General features: G+C 44.0%; 2 protein-coding genes across 4 annotated transcripts; both read right to left on the bottom strand.

Annotated features, from left to right (window-relative positions):
- Positions 1-4,279: 4,279 nt before the first annotated feature.
- LOC117743063 (protocadherin alpha-C2-like) lies at positions 4,280-10,658 on the bottom strand. 3 transcript variants are annotated; one of them, XM_034550802.1, is made up of 3 exons: positions 8,009-10,635; positions 6,510-6,546; positions 4,280-5,571 (listed from the first exon to the last, which is right to left on the bottom strand). In XM_034550802.1, the coding sequence occupies exons 1-2, from the start codon at positions 10,439-10,441 to the stop codon at positions 6,535-6,537; spliced, it is 2,445 nt and encodes an 814-aa protein (XP_034406693.1). In that variant the 5' UTR covers positions 10,442-10,635; the 3' UTR covers positions 4,280-5,571; positions 6,510-6,534. The 3 variants fall into 3 exon arrangements, with proteins under 3 accessions (XP_034406693.1, XP_034406692.1, XP_034406695.1); XM_034550804.1 differs by having other exon boundaries at positions 4,830-5,568; positions 8,009-10,647; XM_034550801.1 differs by lacking the exon at positions 6,510-6,546 and having other exon boundaries at positions 8,009-10,658.
- A 4,415-nt stretch (positions 10,659-15,073) lies between these two features.
- On the bottom strand, positions 15,074-19,436 carry LOC117742881 (protocadherin-10-like). The gene is made up of 4 exons (XM_034550529.1): positions 16,911-19,436; positions 15,950-16,011; positions 15,727-15,839; positions 15,074-15,348 (listed from the first exon to the last, which is right to left on the bottom strand). The coding sequence occupies exons 1-4, from the start codon at positions 19,434-19,436 to the stop codon at positions 15,074-15,076; spliced, it is 2,976 nt and encodes a 991-aa protein (XP_034406420.1).
- Positions 19,437-20,100: the final 664 nt, after the last annotated feature.

Below are 20,100 nucleotides of genomic sequence, written 5' to 3' on the forward strand. Positions count from 1 at the left end.
AACAACAATTTGACAAATGTTTCTGTGCCAACTGTGATCAACATTCTAAATTTGATGTACTGTCTCCACACAAAAGGATGCCAATTTCAATACCAACATAATGAGAGGTGCACGTCAGGCATGCCAAAGAAGAAAACACTGACACTCCTTTTCCATTTACATTTTTAATTAAAATATGCAGTTCGATAGAGAGTTAGACGTTGTGATTTCCAGGACAGCTGTGGTGTCTTTGAGCAAGTCTGTGTCGGCCTGTCTGCCGGTCCATCTGTCCATCTCACGTGATGGCGATTGTCTAAAAGCTTCAAGCTCACAAACATGGCTCTATGGATATTATAATGATCCAACTTTTTGGACAGAGATTTTGACAAAATATAGAGTATCTGTTGTGCTGGATTCCAGCTTTCATGCAGTCATCTGAAACAACAAACACAGAATGGCCAACGCAAACTAGTGCAGCAGTGACCCTTTGGCAAGGGCAGCCACACATAAAATAAACCTGCCACAGGCATCACTCAAGATGGAGCCTAAATCTCCCTGCACTTAACTCCATCAGTAGGCTACTCCATCAGCCTGGCCACCGGATCGGCATAGACCGCTTCCCCAGTGACTGTGAAGCCTGTTTCTTATTCATGTATACACTTCCATATAAATATTACAATAATGTAAGACATAAATTCTCTCTAATCTACAGCAGCGTTTGCCTCATCAAAACAAGATCCAACTGGTGGAAGATGAAGGCGACAAGACAAATTTCGTCTGTGGAGATCTCGTGTACAAATTCACACTTTACAGGGATAGATTTGTGTTCCTGTCTTGTCCGCCGTGCGTTTCTAAATCACAACGACAACCTGTTCATATCAATTTCTGCGGCGATGCGATAACTGCTTTTATCTTTTCACGCAACCCCAGTCACAGTAATAATAAAAATCACACGTCAGATGTCCCTCTGACTTCTGCTCAGGTAGCGTAGCACTGGACGCTTGCTTAAGACCCCTTCCTCTTCATCCTTCCAGCTGTGGGGGGAACCGAGGCTCTAGGTGTTAAGACTCATGACCCCATTGGTCATGGGCCCCAGCCAGGGTATCTTCTCTGCTGATCTGACTCACTCATATATGGGTCAAGCATCCCCAGCCTGTCTCGCACTGACTGGTATCGTTGCACTTGTACTGCAACATAGTTTTAACAAACACAACAACACAGCAAAGGGGACGATTAATGGATTTAGTGGGCTTTTATCCAAAACGGATAGAGACAGCTAGAAGAAGAGTGTTCCTCTGCGTTATATTCTGTAACTGCGGTGAGTGTAAAATGACTTTCTCATTTGCAGACAGTTGCACTGATGAACTTGTCCGGTTGGCAAAGTGGCTCTGACACGGCCTAATTATGTCAGAACTTTACAATCTATTCCTAAAAATCTATATAACATTTGCAATATAACACAGCTGGTTTGCACTTTACTATGATAGTCCCCCAAGGCCTAAAAGCATAGACAGAGGGCACTGGAGAACACACACTGCTGCATGCCAACATTGAACTGACTGTTGCCATCTACAGCTTTAAGGAAGAACCTGGCCTCCAAATACTGATATTTAGGACTAAACCAACATTACATTGTTGAATTAATATATAAAGAGTCTAGTTTTAAGTTAAATGTTGTCAAGTGTGTAAATGCAAATACATAAATTGAAGCCGATTTAACTAAATTGAATTTTATATTGAGAAAGGACTGAACATATCCACATTATCTGGTTTAAAATATGTTTAAGCAGCTTTCACCCATCTCTGAAAAACATTTTTAATATTCTAATCCCGTACTCAATAGCGAAACACACTTACTGGATCAATACGCTGCTCTCTGCAAGTCCAGCTGCAAATGAAAGCAGCTCTTATTGAGATAGGCTGCCGTAGACTGCGTTACATTGATTTGTGATGAGATGGAAACCCTCAAAAGCTACATTAGCTGCCGTTGTCGCCCAACAAAACAATACGTGGTGGTCAGTAAACTCCAAATCTAGTCCCCCTCTAAAAAACATATCCAGACAATATTTGAAGGGCTCGACCAATCAGAGATGCGGTGGGTTATTCTCAGCTGCCCTGCATAGTATTCTTACCGAGGATAGAGTATCGAGAAATAGCTGAAATAATCTGTGAGAAAATATATATATATATATATAAAACAAGTAAACAGTAAAACATTTTTGAATTTTTTTTTACCCCAGTGTCCTGGTTTATCGCAGTAAGGTTGCACACCACTTCCCACGGAGAGCATCAGTACTGAAAGTGCAGCCCACTGGGGAAGTGAATTGATGGCGAGTATTCCAGCGATACTCAGCACTCTCGAATGTAGCCACAGGTGCATTGCTTTATTTCCTCCGACCTACTTCCAATTCTTTAAAAGCACAAGTAACCATCAGACCTCAAGGCCTTTAATATGTTGCGAAGTGCTGGTGAGACGAGGGGCATCCATTGGTTATTTTATTGCATTTCTAGCAATAAATGGTAATAATGCCCAAATCTATTTCAAACAAACAGAGATATTACTAAAGTAGGCGGACTTGATTATAATGGGATTTGCCTCAAATCATACAAATTCATGTGGCCCTCACTCAGCAGTCTCTGTGTGGTCAGAGCGAACTCAGTTTGGCTCTAGGCTTTCACTAATCCTGACAAAGCTATTATTTGTCTGCTTCTGCGATTTGAACTGCAGGCACATCGCCTTTATTTAGTTTTCAATTTCCAAGAATTAGTACAGAGCGTTACACAGAGAAACTGGGTCAAAATGTGTGTGTGCGAGGGGAATTTGAGAACGAAAGGGAGAAAGAGAGCGAGTCTGTCACATTCCAGAAGTCACTTTTGATAACTCGTATTTCATATTTCATCAAAGACATAACAGAAGGAGAGATTAAAAAGCTTTATTCAAACTAGCATAATCAGGCAGAACATTTAAGCCAAATAAGCAACATCAAAAGTTTGACAATTAACTAGACTTGAAAATAAAGCAAGACCATTCTCTCCCATACTGTCTTTGATCCACTAAGTGGGATGGAACTGGATTGGGTTTGATGCAATTCCCGAAGCATACTGTACAATCTGACTGGCAAATTAGCGGAGGAAAAAAGAAAATCAGCGGTATACACAAATGAGAAATAACGCACTTTTACTATACCAAGCACAAGGACCTCCTGTGCCTTTTGATCACAGTGAATACAGATAGATATCAAAAAAGTCTACTGTATAAAAAACACAAAGTATAAAGCAGTTCAATTTACAGTAAATGCATTTACCGGTTCTCAGTAGATCATGAAACCAAAAGGCGGAGCCCCTATCCAGCAACGGCCGAGCAATTCAAGGTATTTCATCATTGGGGGGGGGGGATACTGTCATTTTTGTAATTTGTATGACGTGCCTTTTTATTTCATTCATCAACAGTCACGTATATCTTTTACAATGCAGAAGGCACGCAAGGAGCTCATCATATGTGCAATTCATTCATTTTTATAAACACTGTTGGATTCAAACCGGTTCAGGCGTTGATTGCACACATAACATGTACTCCACAGCAAGAGATCCCTCATTAAGTGACATCTTCAGTCTGACAGACAGCTGTGTTTATGTCTGGGAAGCCTAGTGCACCACCAGCACCAGGCAACAGAGAGAGAGAGAGAGAGAGAGAGACAGAGAGAGAGAGAGAAAGAGAGAAAGACAGGTTAGATTTCACTGACTCAGAAATGTGTAGCTGGATACATCCGAGAAATATTCTCTCTCCGCCGCATAAGCAAGTGAGTGCTGCGATCACATTTAGATCTGGTGAATATTTCAAAGCGCTGTCATCTGCTCAATACTTGTGCGTTCGTGTTTTTCTTACTTGCAGAGTCAGCTCTCAAACACTTTGACTATATTTAGCACTTTGCTCCCCTTCTACCAATCCCATCTCCCTCCCTCAGCCAATCAGGCTCAATCACTTAGCACCCCAATACGTGGCCCTACCGAGCTCCTCGTTTCTGAGCAGGGAGAGCAACAGCGCTACCTTTGAGGTCAGGAAAAGTACTCTGGTTTCAATTTGTAACTTATGTACGCTATCAAAACAACACCATATGCACTAAACTACCAATATGCAACACAAAATGGCCTTGAAGAAGCTCACGAAAGCAGCATTAAAAGTTAAATACATAAAATATCTATAAAAACATGAATATTCATAAAACAATACCTTGCCTTGACCTTATACCCCCCTTGTACCATGGCAAATATCAATACATTTCAATATTTTTTATCTTTTCAATAAACAGTATTTATCATTATAAACTTCTTCTTTTTTTCTTTTTTTTATTGAATATGACTTGCAGTTTATATTTGGATTGCCAGGTTCATCGGTGGGAATTAGATTGTGGCTATAATACCTTAAAAGTGTTAAAAGACAAATCTTGTTACAGAAAAAGTGGATTTGACATTTGACCCTGTTTTTAAAAATACTGTTTGAATGTTTGACATGCCGCCCACCCCCAGTGTGAGATGTCATAGAGCCTATGAATGAAAATCTGATGAGGACACACCTCGCACATTCAACCTCACACACTGTAATTCGTGACTCCCCAATACAGAATGATGACGGTGTGTCTAATCAGACATAACAGCACAGATGTCTATAAGGAATGAACTGTACACCTGATGTTAGTGAGGCTGTCAGAAGCCCTTTTGCTTCTCGGACCTCATTATAATTTCAATAGAACTACACTATCTACAATCAAATAAAATGAGCAACAATATGTCTCCTATGTTTGTTTTTTGCCCTTTTTTTTCTTCTTCTTCTTTTCTTTCATTCTTTTTTTGTCATTTTCACACATTCATCATTGTTCAGTAGAACAAACATTGTTTAAAAAAAAAGAAAGAAAAAAGTCAGATTATTTGATCGTCAAGTTAAGAGTTGACAGTGTGACCCTTGCTGAACAGCAAGACTCATAATACGGGTAGAAATGATTATTCAGAAAAAGATCAACACCGAGTGAAAAGCCTGAATCGGTGACGTAACCAGCTACTGTTCAGCATTGATCAGCTTTATGGAAGAATCATATTCGCCCCCGATTCATACGTGTATTTGTGAATAGGCGTGTTTTGAGCTTAGAAAAGGTTGCATGATTGCGACTTACGTATATGTGGAGCGACCGATGGTTTCTAGAACTACAGCACACAGAGTAAACCCTGGAGAGAAGGCAAACATGTCCACTGTGGAGTTTCAAAGCGTTAAGGAGGGAATGATTTACTACATGAGGCAACGTCTCAAAGGCAATGTCCAAATATCCTGCCATCAATTATTTTTTATCCTATGTCCAAATATTTTTGAATGTTGTGGAATCATGCAGATCCATGCTTAAGAGAGAAAAGAAGGTAGGAAGCTGAGGTGGTTCGTGGTCGATGTTTTCTATTCGCTAGAGAGAAAGAACAAGTTGGAGCGGAGGGGACTGGGGGAGGGCAGATGTTTGACATCTTCTTTGTGAGTCACAGGGAGGAATTCCAGGCAGAGACTCTCATGAAGAGATGATTATATCATGGCAGTTCTCTTCGGGGCGCCTGCTGAGAGACAGAAGATAGAATTAGCCCACACAGAAAGTCAACCTGGATAGAAACTTAGAGAAAGTCCTCACTCATGCAACAGTGGATCGTGACTGGTTACTGCCACCATCATTGAATTCAATTTAGAGTTAAATAAACAACTTTTTTTCCTATGGTTTTTCGTGCAAATCAGTGTTGTTGAGGTTTCAAATTGACATACACAGCTAAAATAAAAATATGACAAACGCATTAACTATAATAGGGAAGCACAGGGTGTAATTAAAGCATGCACACGCAGGCATCACAATGTGCTATTTGGTATTTGGTGGGCCAATATTACAACTGTAGAACGGAAATAGGCTCCAAATTATTATTATTATTATTATTATTATTATTATTATTATTATTATTATCATAGGCCATATATTTGAGCTCATGTGCAAGGATGCGGAGATGGTTGACACGGTCGGTGCTCTCAGGTATGTTACATGCTGAGAACCTATTTGGGACAAATGATTCTCTGATCCCTTTTTCTTTCTATTTGTGTCATCCCTTTACCCCGAATCTCCGCCAAGCCAGCCAGATGTGCACAACACAGGTCTGACCAGCAGCCAATTTCATTCTAATCTCAGCTCTCAGCTCTCAGTAAGCTATTTGCTTCTTTTTTTTCGCACTTGAGAGACGGGCCAATTTAAATTGTACTGCCCCACAATGCCTGTTGTTTTTGTGAGGGACAGACAGCGTTTGACCTGGGACAAATGGAAATATTTGATTCTGCTCTATTTAATCAGCACACTGTGTGGACCAAAGGATTGCACCAAATATTTGCACCAGGAACTGTGACAGTTTATCAAACCAGATCGTCGAGCCAAACCAAGAATGGATACCAAGTAGAGGAGGATAGAAAACTCCTACACAATCAGAGTGGCTCTACAGAATGTAGTTAGCAACCAGCATACCTCCAGTTGTAGAATGGACTTCCTGTCATTTTGAGTACTTAAGAACAGAAGAAAGAGACAAGTTCAGTGGTACATGTGAGACTCAGACACTCACACTTACAATACACATTATCTCTCTCTCTCTCTCTCTCTCTCTCTCTCTATCTCTCTACACACATGCGCCTCAGCATTTATGCATATTCATGATGTTTAATCTTTCAGTGGATCACTTGTTTCAGTTTAGTTGGCAGGTCCAGCTGCACGAAAGCAAACAACATCTGGATCGGTTTCAGTGCTTCTTCATTTATTGCTACTGTGTGCGTGCGTGCTGCTGGAGGCCTCATAGACCCCGGAGACCCCAGAGGCCCCAGAGACCCCGGAGGCCCCGGAGACCCCAGAGACCCCAGAGACTTATCCCAGCATGGTGCATCTCGGTGCAGCGGTATCTGGGCGTCTTTGAAGAACTCCCCCTCTTACTCAGCCAATAGTTATGTTCTGATTGTGTGTTGTGCATTTGCGATAAATGACCTACATACTAAATAAGACATTGAACAGTGGCACATTTTTCAGTTGTTTGTTTGGCCTAATTATGCAATGGATGTGCAGATAGTTGGCGCCAGAAATTCAATGATAATAATCTATATTCTTTTAACTCACAGATTTGTTTTCACTGCTGTTGCTTTTGGAAATAGCTGCATTATAGTTCATTATATATAAATGTATATGTATGCGTCTTATCTTACAGTGCAGTGTAGAATGTCTAAGAATAATGTTGGACCTAATACAGTAGTTTTACAGCATCAGCCGTCACCAGCTGCAACATTAAAGTGATGAACATGCATCAATAGTCATAACCCAATTACATATTCTCATTCTGAAATGGGCCATTATGCATGAGTACTTTTACTTTTTAGTAATGTTGGATGCTAATACTTTTGTACTTTTATTTAAGTAAACATTTAAATGCAGGCATTTAATTTTAACAGAATATGTCTTCACTGTGGTTTCACTACTTTTACTTAAAACTACTTAAATACTATTATACTGTATATGAAATTATATATCTAATCTTATTATTGATGCATCAATGTGCAGAACATTTTAATCTTGAAACGAAGCGAGGTGGAGCTAGTTTACCAACTTTATATTATAGAGTGTAGATGAAAAGCTTTATGTCTCTATGTTTAAAATATGTATTAACGTCTGTATGAAATAAAATAACCAGAAACATAAAAGACTGATACCTTACACTGTATGTATATAACTACAAAATGGTGGTACTGTGGAATCATAAAGACACTTCTTTGAACCTGCAAACATTATTATCAGTATTACCAACTTGCATCCACATAACAAACTATCTGTCGACCTTCCAGGGGAGAAAAAAAAGAACCATGACATGTAATTGTATTTTACTACAGAAGGTCCCTGAACACACCAATTAGATGTCTCATTAACACTCTTCCTGCTTTCCTCTGTGTCGTCTGCGGGCACCCAGCTACTAATTAATTTATACATACCTCCAGTGTGGATGCTCTGGAGTCCGTGGTCTCGCTTGGCCCTATGCTCCTGGGTATACTGGACACAAAATACCCAGCTCCTTTGGGAATAATCGGCTGTCTCATGACCACTTTGCCTTTCCTGGTCTCAGCGAGGAACAAGCTGTACCAGTAGGCATCGCTGGAGATCAGGGTGGAGTCTGCGATGGTGGAGCTTCTCTGGCTGATCATGCTGTTCCTGCTGATCACACTGTTTCTGTTGGGGGGAGGGATCTTGAAGGCCTTTGGCTTTGGTTTTTGACACTTCAGCACAATAATAACCAAGATGGTTATCAGTAGCAGAAAAGACACGGCTCCTAAACCGATTACTAAGTACAGGTTTAGGTCTGTGAAGACGTCATACTCTAGCGGCAGCTCTGTGGTCTCCGAAAAGGACAAGACGTGTTCCACCGTCGATATCTTGATGGTGACGGTGGCGGAGAGAGCGGGCTGGCCGTTGTCTTTGGCGACGACCACCAGCCGCTGCTGTCTTGGGTCTCTGTAACTGAACATCCTTGTTGTCCGGATCTCCCCGTTGTACTGATCCAGGCTGAATAGGGACGCGTCGCTGACCTGCAGGAGCTGATATGTGACCCTGGCGTTCTGCTCAGAGTCTGCGTCGAGGGCGATCACTTTGGTGATCAAGTGCCCCTTGTCCGTCGACCTCGGTATCACCTCCTCGACCACGGAGCCCTGCGCCCGCCACGGTGACACGATGAGAGGGGTGTTGTCGTTCTGGTCCAGGATGATGATGTGCACTGTCACATTGCTGCTCAGCGGGGGAACACCAGAGTCTCGAGCCTCGATGTGGAAGAGGAAATCCCTCTCCCTCTCATAGTCAAAGGTCTTCAGGGCATACAGATCACCATTCTCAGGGTTGATGGAGAACAGCATTGACATCGACGTGTTAACAATCTCCTTCTCCATTATGAAATAGACTAAGTACTGGTTCTCATTGAGATCGGGGTCAAATGCACTCAGTGATGTCAATAACGCCCCTGGTAGATTGTTCTCCACAACATGGATGGTGTAGAAGGACTGGGAGAATGCGGGCGCGTTGTCGTTGACATCCAGAATCTCCAAAGTGATGGTTTCGTTCTCGGCTAAGGGCGGCGAGCCTTTGTCTGTCACCCTCAGCGTGATGTCGTATTTACCGATTACCTCTCGGTCCAGGGGCTTTGAAACCAGGAGCTCAAAGTAACCCTCCGAGGATTTGTTCAAGAGGAACGGTAGCGATTCTTGTCGGTTCAAGGTGAGCTCCACTTCCCCGTTGGCTCCAGAGTCCCTGTCGCTGACGCTCACCACCGCTATCAGTGTCCCCACGGAGACGTCCTCCGTCAGAGAACTTTTCACAGACTGTATGGTCACCTCGGGGTAGTTATCATTCAGGTCGGTGATGAACACCATGACTTTACATTGTCCTGCCTTGGGGTTCTCCCCTCTGTCCTGAGCCTGTATGTGCATCTCGAAGCTCTGGGCCTCCTCATAGTCGATCACCCCCATCACCTTGATCTCACCTGTGTTGGGGTCGAGCGAGAAGAGCTCCTGCGTCTTCTCCGAGGTGTACAGCGTGTAGGAATAGACGAGCTGAGAGTTGGTGCCTTCATCCAAGTCGGTTGCGTTTAAGGTCATCACCACCGTCCCTGCAGCCGAGTTCTCCGACACGTTGACTGCGAATAGCGGCTGACTGAACAGGGGGGCGTTGTCGTTGATATCCAGGACGTTGATAACGATGCTGGCTGTGCCGGAGCGGGGGGGCACCCCTCCATCCACAGCGGTTAAAATCAAATTATGAACCGTGTGCTCCTCGCGGTCCAAATGACCGTTCAGCACCAGGTCGACATATTTGGAGCCGTCGCTGCCGGTCTGTATGTCGATGTTGAAGTAATCGCTTTCGCTGAGATAGTAGGTCTTGATCGAGTTCGCCCCCACGTCCGCATCCACGGCGTTTGTCAAGGAGAAGCGCTCTCCGGGAGGGGTTGCCTCCGATATGTCCAAGTGCATCGTCCGTCTGCGGAACACGGGCGCGTTGTCGTTGATGTCCATGATTTCCAACTCGATGTTAAAAATGCGAATGGGGTTTTCCAGTATGACATCCATCTTCAGAAAGCACGAGGTCGCCTTGGTCATGCATATGCTCTCGCGGTCGATCTTCTCGCGGATCACCAGCTCCCCTGTTTCTTTGTTGATGTCAAGGTAATTTTTGCTGTTGATGACATCGAGCTTGGCGCTGCGCTGCACCAAACTGCGAACCTCCAGAGCCAAATCCGTGGCCAGGTTGGCAACAAAGGAGCCCTCTTCCATCTCCTCCGGAATCGAGTACCGGGTGATGGAAAGAGCACATCCCCACAGTGCGGCGAATGAGAAAAGCGCCGCGATCAAACGTGTCCGTACGGGTGCAGTGGCACGCGCCATCGTCGCGGTGCGTTTTTCCTTTTTAATTGTAGGGGAAGAAGACACGGATGCGTCCTCGCGATCAGCTTGTCTGGGTGCAGGGGAGCGCCGGTGTCATTCTCGCCTCCGCCAGTTGTAGCTGTAGCTGCAGCAGGCCATGCACATGCACGGTACAGTACCGCTGGAGGAGCTGGGCTCTCACGGCAATGCTCTGCAGGGGCGGAGGCGGCATCTGTGTGGGCTGCTGGGGCGGCCTCACTGAGACGCCGGGGTGGGCGCATAGGCTACGGGAGGGGGGAAGCCGGAGTGCAGCGTTCATATTAGTTAAGGACATTATATACTATACAAATTCTAGCTGTGGCGCAGTTTGAGATTATAATGTTTTTTGGGGGGAGGAAAAATATCCCTTGATTACAAAATAATAATCCCATAAATTTCTTTGGACAGGTTTAAAGTATCTTGTTTAATAGACTCACACTATGATGGATATACAGATATAGATGTTGTTCAACGGAGAAATGGATTCTATTCATGTGTTGTAATTAAATAAAAAAAATATTTACTTATTTATTCGTATTGAAAAGAGCTTCCTTGAACATTGTGCAGACGTTTTGTGAAGATATGTATGAATAATATTCTCGGAAAGAACAAACCAGGATATGCCCAGAGTCTACAAAGCCTTGAGTCAATATATTACCAACGGTGGATCACGGGGAAACGTTAAAGGAATATTTTGGGTTTTTCAGTGGGTTTGTCATTCATATCTGTCTCTGTCCCTATAGGGTGCTTACTGATAGTATTATAATGCAATATACTGTCAAAGGCTATATTGCATTATATCCCATTTGGTATTTAGAATATGATAATAATAATAATATAATATATCAAAATAATATTACGTGTAAAGTTGTGTTTGTGTCTCTCCTCTGTCTTGTCGACTGCTCCTTACTCAATCTAACCTCATCAAACAAACAGATAATAGTAATACTCATTTTAAAACAAAGTCTTTTGTTTTCGCAGCAAATGGGAACATAGTTCACATGTCCTCAGTGACCTACTGCACAGGAAAGCTTTCATTGGACACACTGACCATTCTGCATGGGTCGTGCCATAGCCCGAATAACTTTCACTTCCCATTATTATTTGTACTTGCTGCTATATTTGTAAAAAGTCTGGGTTCCCAAACTAATGGGACTGACATGATGGGCAGTAAGATGAGGATGGTCCTCAGCATTCTTGTCCTTTAGCTCCCTCCGGTGACAATATAGAGAATTACAGGAGGATCTCCACATGAGCCAATGCTCTCTGCACATGCTGTTATATTATCTGTTACTTTAATGCATTTAAAGAGTTATTCATAGTATCCACTTTGCCTCTGTATGTCTGTATTACAAAGGAAATATATGTGTTGCACAGTTAATTAAATATGTATTAGGATCTTGGACCCTGAAATTGTGTCCCTGATAAAATACTACAAAGCCGACGATGAAATAACTAAATATTAACTTAAAGTTGGTTCATAGAAGTTACCAGATACAGTAGCTTTGTCAGGTAAATGTCAAAAGTAAAGGTTTGTCTTGTTAAATAAAGACCCAGTGATTCTCTTCCCATAGTTAACATAGTATGACAGCAAGGCAAAAGGGGCTTATCTAATATAGACATGTCATATCCACGGCCATTTTTAAATCAACATGTTGTTGCAGTGATTAAAGTGACAAGATATTGAGGAGGAAGGGACATGCAGAAATAACAGAAAGATGTAAGAACCAGAGACAAGGCAGTAACACTGTTGCCCTCATCATATCCCTGATCCCTCCCAGCGAGATCTTACAGGATCTTAATGCTCACATGTAACATGATGAGGGATCAGCAATGAGCAACATGCTGTTATACACAGGTTTTTGTATTGCCACTGTTATCTTTGGAGCATAAATGATCATACTTTTGTTTTGATACAACCATACACAAACAAATCATTGTATTTCTAGTTTGTTTTGGGTATATAATGCTTAATAATAATAATAATAATAATAATAATAATAATAATAATAATAATAGGGAAGCACTGACTGCACTTTGAGGTTGTGTGATTTTTCTAAATATATTGATTGCTTTGTAGTTGTCTGTTTATTTTATCATGCTGTTTTATTGTCTGTCAATCTGCATGTCATGCAGTGCTTTTCTCTGTCAAAGTCATATATTTCCAGGGGGCCATTCTCACCCAGTTGCTAATTGAACGAGGGCCATAGGAGTCATGTTGGGTGTTATATGCTGTTTATAGAAGCAGTGGCACCTGCCCGACACCCAACAGCGTGCGGAGCAGGGGTATGGGGATAATGTGGCCTTTTAATACAGTTTTAACATATATGAATGCATTAATATGCCATCATAATGCACACTTAGTTATCAGATGATTACTCATATACAAGAGTATCATATTTAAGACTGTTATTGAAATAAAATGGTGAAGCCTACCATGCACAAACATACTGGAGGCCTCCCTGTTTTCTCTAAAACACGTATCTGTGAGGGAAAGGAACCCTCTAGTGGAGAAGAAGGGGGGACTCTTCTGCTCAGCCTTAGTGGTGGAAGCTATGGATTGTTGGGAGAGAAGAGAGGGAGATGGAGAGAAATAAAGCAACCCAGACTGGGCTCTGAACAGATTTTACATGCATGGCACCGAAGCGAGACATATGCAATGTCCCTCTGCTTATTGCACATGGGACATATTATGGCTGCTAAGCCTGGCTGATTTTGGTACTGGTGGTGATACAGTCAAAGAGAAATCTTGGCTTGAGTATCTGTAATTATTGGCAGGATGTCGTTGTGGGCCTATCTGGATTTGTATTTTAAATTCCTAGTAGTGTCTAATTGACGGGGACGTATCAAAGGGGCTTATCCTTCTGACTCGATTGTTCAGAGAGTTCGAAATGCGTCTGAAACCGACCCCTCGGCCCTCTGCTTTTTGAACTTAACGCAGTTCACTGAGGCAGTCAGGCCCGAGCCCAAGATTAACCCAGTGGTCTGCAATGACTCAGTTAGGGGTGGCAGATCATGAAGGATTACCTCCAGAGTTGTCGTTAAACCCCCTGGTTTTTATTGACCAGGATGTCAAGAGAAAAGGTTAAATGACACAGGGCCTTAAGTAAACAGCTCCCTCTTCCATAGGCATCATATCCATGTCGTAGAGGGAGGATCCTCCTGACTGAGCCTGGGCTCTTGCCTTCAACTTTGAGATTTAGAAGAGCTGGCTGAAATTATTATACGCCTGATTATATCTCTGCAGGGAACTGGGGGGGACGGGGGAATTGTGCAGTGGTCTTGATAGTAGACATCCCAAAGAAATATGAGTCCATGGATCACTCTGCTTAACCCCTCTGGAGATAAATCTCAATGTCAGCATCTGGGATCACAGACGCAATCTGTATAAAACCACTGTAATTGTGATTTACACTTGTTACACTGAAATAAAATCCTCATTGTCAGCTTTTAAAGACTTTGACTTCCCATTCGCAAGTGTACTTTTATATCCTCATTGTGACGTATATACGTATTTATTCACGGTGAAGCAAAATGCTAGGTCTCTCTCGGAGTGATGTCGTATTTCAGAGCCGGATAAACACATTGGCATATTAAATGACAGGAATGAAAAATGTCTTTCAATAAACAACCGCTGCAGAGTTCAGGGACATATTTATTGATATTGATGTATACTGTACATAAACTATATATACAGAGTGATTCACAGTCAGTGACGAATACAAATCTAGAATTCATATACTGAACTATATCAGCAGGTGCTTGCGATCAAACAATCTGAGTGGTACAAGGTATGTGTGTGTGTGTGGGGGGGGGGGGGGGGGGGGGTGTATGTGTGTGATTTGCAGTATCAACGCACCTGTGTTGTTGCCCTCCTGAGTGTGAACTGTTCAATGTGGTGTGTCATGACGGTCCACTGCACAGTGAGTAGAATCACAGCGGCGATGCAGTTGCTTGTTAAACAATGGACACGTTGCACGGTTTCACTTCATCACTTCAATGGCATTGAGTCTCTTAATGCACCCAGACATGATCGGACGAAAGACGTTGGTTGAACTGTGGCACAGCTTCATTATCAGACGAAGATTTACAGCATTTATGACAAAAGAATGCCCACAAAGATTGTTATAAGTTATAGATATATTCAAAACACATCTGTGATGTGTTAGCTTTAGGAAGAAACCTTTACTTGAAGTGTAAAGTGTCTGTTTCAGTTAGTCAGAAAGGTGTGTCTATATATAAAATGTTATTGCTACATGGACGAGCCAGGTGTAATAGACTTTAAACTGCTGAAATTGTGTTCCTTTTATTTTAAAGTTAGACAATCACTGTGAGAACCAGCAGCCTCCCAACAGACCAAATCCCTTTTATCTGAGCTCACTGTGCTGGAAAAGAGAAACCTTCTCCGCCACTGCTCCAGTTTCACTTGATGCCACCGTGACTCAAAATACACTTTATTTATACTTTATTTCAGTATTTACACAAATAAAAAATATACTTGTGGTAAGGAGTCGTATTGAATTCCACTGAAAAAAAAGAAAAAAGGGGATACCTGGTCGGTCTCCGACGAGAAGCAAATTTATAGTTATACACAGAAACAGTATAGCTGGTGTATCATTTGAAGATGTCGTTACTGACGATGAGACTATCATCGTTGTCAAAAGATTGTTCATAGTTTGAGATGAATCTCTTTTTCTTTCCAAAAGTAGAGAACGTGTTGTACACATCCAGATCTCCTCTGGGTGCCAGCTTCAGAGTGCTGTAGTCAGACGTGGTGCCAGGTATGTAGACGTTGTGCTGGTAGTCTGGTTGTTCAGAGTGAGGCTGAGTGTACTTGGGGGTCCACGAGTAGTGAGGGACTGCTCCCTCTTGAAGAGATATCTGGCAGTCTGTAAAAAATGTGCATAAATTACAGTTTGTATCGGAAGATTATTTCTGCAAGGAGCTCTTATTTACATACAGTATACTTGATCCGAATACGGAGGTTTTAATGGCGTCTTTAAAGGCATCCTCTTGAAGAGGAAAACACATCTTGCAGGGACTTAAGTAATCCTCATGTTGATGCATTAAAATCCCCCCCACACAGTTTTGGGGGCTGGTATTATCTGCTTTTGACCATTTTATATTTCAGACTAAATCCTCATGGCACAGATGCGGGGAGAAGCCCCCCCCCCCCCCCACCCCCCCCCCCCCCCCCCCCCCCCCCGGCCACCAGCCTCTTTTAATGCAAACCATAATGAGCCATAAATTGCACAGTTGCCACCTACCATTCATGTGGTTCCCCCAGGTCCAGTACTGTGGTGCCACAGAGCAGGAAAACCCATGGTCGTCGGACTTTTGTTGGCGAGTGAGAGTGCCCTCCATGTTTGCTGAACTGTACCTGAGGAGATAAGGAGACAGCTTAAGTATACATGTAGGCGTGTGCATGCGTGCGTGTGTGTGTGTGCGTGTGTGTGTGTGTATCGTAACTGCAGTGACTAATGTACTCACCTCTTGTATGCTGAGTTGCGTTGGTTCTTGGTCCAGGTCCAGTCCTTGTTTGAATACTTAAGCTGCACAGAAACAGACAAAAAAGAACTTAGCGGCCACCTCAAGGAGAGCCATTGCACTGCATTCATGTCTCGATGCACTCAAGTGTATTAAGGAAGGCCAGAGGCATCTCTTCCTGCATGAGAGATACGGTTTAGTCCAACTGGGACTGCTATTGCTTTCTGTCTGTCGTTCATGTTGAAAGCCAACAGTTTGCTGTTAATTATGTTTTTACCAGACACACTGGACTACATTGTCTTATACATTACTGTAACAAATGACATAAAAGGCTCTCTCGTGCAGCTTTATGACTAAGAAGATGTCACGTCTCCTCAAAAGTGCTACATTATATTGTAACTATAATATGCTTATGTGACTGATGGGAGGTTTAGTATATGCGGATGCTGTTTGTTGACCAGAGAGCAAATACAGCCACAGAGATTCAAGTCTGGGATTTTTAAAAAAGGAGACAGAAAAGTGCATCTCTTTTATGCCTGCAACACCTTTCATGTCATTGTCACACACCTTGACACTCTGTGGTAATTTGCCCAGACAGCATACAGTGCCACAACATGTGGGTTAGTGGAGGCTTTATTTAAAGGATTACTTGCATACGACTGGAAAATAGTCTGTATTTATTTGTTGCTGTTTTTATTCTTTAGATATGGGGTTACAGTGTGTGTATATATATATATATATATATATATATATATATATATATATATATATATATATATATATATATACAGTATGATTATTCAAACATACATAAATGCATTGTGACATTTGCCCTTCAGTCAACCTTTCTGTCATTTGTAATTGAAGTGAGCCATCAGGACCAGAGACAGAGAGAGAGAGAGAGAGAGAGAGACAACTATGCTGACTTGTAATGTTTCTACGTGCATATTTCAATATGCATTACCTCGTTTGGGGTCGCCGCTCTGTTGTTGCCCAGTTCATTGCGGTCCAGTGTGCTCCAGCCAGAAGTGAGGTAATCGGTGCTCTTGGCGTTGTTCTGCTGAACTGACATCACCGGACTGCAAGGCTTCAGAAACATGAAGTCACTTTTGGACGATTCCGGTGTCAGACACATTTTGTAGCAGTAGACCTGCGGCAGAGCGCCGTTGCCGTTTGTCTCCGCGCAGCCGGGCGCGCCTGCGGACATCCGGACGTTCAAGTTGGACTTCTTGAACACCTCTGTGGTGGTGGAGGTCTCCGAGCGAGAGCAGCAGCAGCAGCAGCAGCTCCCGCAGCTTCCGCCGACCGAGGGGAAGTCAGACTCTCCGCCGGACGCTCTGCCCTTCAGTCTGCGCACAGCAACCAGGACAATGATAGCCACGAGAAATGTGAAGGAGATGGCGCCCAGAGACACGATTAAGTACAGGGTGAAGTTGGAGCTGTGATGTGGGCTTAGTGACAGGTCTCCCAAATCGGGCTTGGAATCTGGCAGGCTGTCAACCACTGACAGGATGATGGAAACAGTGGCCGAGAGGGGCGGCTGACCATTGTCCTTCACAAGAATGACCAATCTGTGCCTCGTGGCGTCTTTCTCCGCAAACGGGCGCATCGTCCTGATTTCTCCCGTGTACAGAGCGATGCTGAACAAGCTCGGGTCCGTTGCTTGCAGCAGCTGATAAAACAGACGCGAGTTTTGACCCTCGTCCGCGTCCGCCGCGCTGATCTTGGCGACGAGGTAACCGGCGTCCACGGACCGGGGCACCGTTCCGCTGGGCGCGCTGCCGTTTCGCGCAACAGGGGACACGATCACGGGCGCGTTGTCGTTTTGGTCCAAAATAAAGATGTTCACGGAGACGTTGCTGCTCAGAGGTGGGAACCCGGCGTCTTGAGCTCGGACGGTGACCTGGAAGTGTTTAAGTTGTTCGTGGTCAAAGGATCGCAGCGCGTAAATGTTTCCGTTGTCTGAGTTTATGGACACGTACGTGGACACGTGCATCCCCTGTATGTCACCCTCCACTATAGAATAGGAGAGGTATGCATTTTGACCATAATCTGGGTCCAGTGCGGTCACCGAGCAAATGGATGCCCCCGGTGCATTGTTCTCGGTCAGATACACCGTATAGGAGGGCTGCTTGAAGCGGGGCGCGTTATCGTTCACATCAGACACTTGGACCAAAATGGTCTTCCTCGTGAATAAAGGTGGGGAGCCCATGTCTCGGGCGGTGAGGGTTATGTTGTAGTCTGCGACTGCCTCTCTGTCCAGAAAATCTGAAGTTACTAAAGTGTAGTAGTTCTTAAAGGATGAGTGGAGCTGGAATGGGACGTGGTGTGGGATCTCGCAGTCCACGTTCCCGTTTTCACCCGAGTCCTTGTCCATCACGCTGATGACGGCTATCACCGTGCCCGGGGGCGCGTCCTCCTGCACAGGTGTAGACACCGACGTGAGGATCACCTCCGGGAGGTTGTCATTTGTATCCAACACGTTCACCAGCACTTTGCAGTGCACTGCCACAGCGGAGGGCCCTTTATCTTTCGCCTGCACATAAATCTCATGCATCCTGGCCTTTTCGTAATCTATCACTCCTTTGACTTTGATTTCCCCCGTGCGCGAGTCCACGCTGAAAAGCTGGCGCACTTTGATGGGCGCGTGGCCGCTGAATGAATAGGTGATGTCCGCATTAGGACCCTCGTCTAAATCGGACGCGTTGAGTTTTATGACAACTGTGCCTTTGGGTGCGTTTTCCGCCAGCCTGACTCTGTAAAACGACTGGTCAAACACGGGCGCGTTGTCATTTGCATCCAAAACCGTGATATCGATTTGCGCAGTGCCGGATCTCTCCGGTGCGCCTCCATCCACCGCCGTTAGGACCATTTGGTGCGCACTTTGCTGCTCTCGGTCCAGTGAGTTCTGTAGGACTAGTTCTGCAAATTTACTGCCATCGCTGCGCGTCTGTATATCCAAAAGGAAGTGCTCGTTCACACTCAGCAAGTAGGTGCGCAGCGAGTTGGGGCCGACGTCTAAGTCCTGTGCGCTCTCAAGTGGGAAGCGGGACCCTGGCGCGGCGGACTCCGATATGTCCAGATTGAACTCGGTCCACGGGAAACTGGGAGAGTTGTCGTTCACGTCCAGAATTTCCATCTCTACCCTGTACAGCTCCAGAGGGCTTTCGATGACCACTTGCAGGTGAAAAGAGCAGGACAAACTCTGCTCGCACAGTTCCTCACGGTCAATTCTCTCGTTGACGAAGAGAACTCCATTTTCTAAATTTACCTCCACATATTGCTTCTTGGCACCCGAGACTATCCGGAATCTGCGCGCAGAGAGTTTGTCCAAATCCAAGCCCAGGTCCTCTGCAATGTTGCCAACAAACGCTCCATGCTCCAGTTCCTCCGGGATGGAGTAGCGGATCTGTCCCCGGACTGCATCCAAAAAGCAAGTGAACAACGCAAAACGGCAAACTCCGTGCCATTTCCCAAACAGTCTGTCCATCTGGAGGCTGGTCAGTGGCGCAACTCACACCACGGGCTCGGTGTCCGGTGTCCTCGCGAGGTGATTAAGGCAGAACTGTGCAAAATATACGGTCTGGAAATAACTTGACATTGGTGGGACTGGACCAGCGAGTGTCTGCTTGAGAGAAAAAAGAGGAGAGAGAAAGGGATGTGCAAGGGCTACTAGCCTCTCTCAGATTAGTGCGCGCTCTGTGCGTGCGTGTGCGTGCGTGTGTTTATTATTGGCCCTACTGTTCCAATAGGAAGGGAAACGACATCTGCTCAGATAATCTTTCCTGCCTACTAGCCCGATCAAAATCACGTCCCAGTCTCCAGGCTTTGACTGCAGGTCAAACGTACTTGATTCAATTTCTTTTAAGAGTGTTTCCTCATTTCGATCTGACGGAGTTCAGCACAATTGGACACAAACAAACCTCGTACTGCAACATATTCACTCACAAAAGTTACAGTTGTGGACTTTTTATTATTATTATTTCTTAAAAGCTTGGCTTTTTTTCTTGAAATATTGCTATTTCAGTGCAGGACGGGACACACTTTGACAGATTAGAAACTTTTCAACAAACTAATTTTCATAAAAAGAACTATAAAAATACATCAGCGTGAGACTCCTTTATTTCTTTTCTCTTTATATTATTAGAGTAAAG

The sequence above is a fragment of the Cyclopterus lumpus genome, chromosome 14 (genome assembly GCF_009769545.1).
Source record: "Cyclopterus lumpus isolate fCycLum1 chromosome 14, fCycLum1.pri, whole genome shotgun sequence".
Lineage (NCBI taxonomy): Eukaryota > Metazoa > Chordata > Actinopteri > Perciformes > Cyclopteridae > Cyclopterus > Cyclopterus lumpus.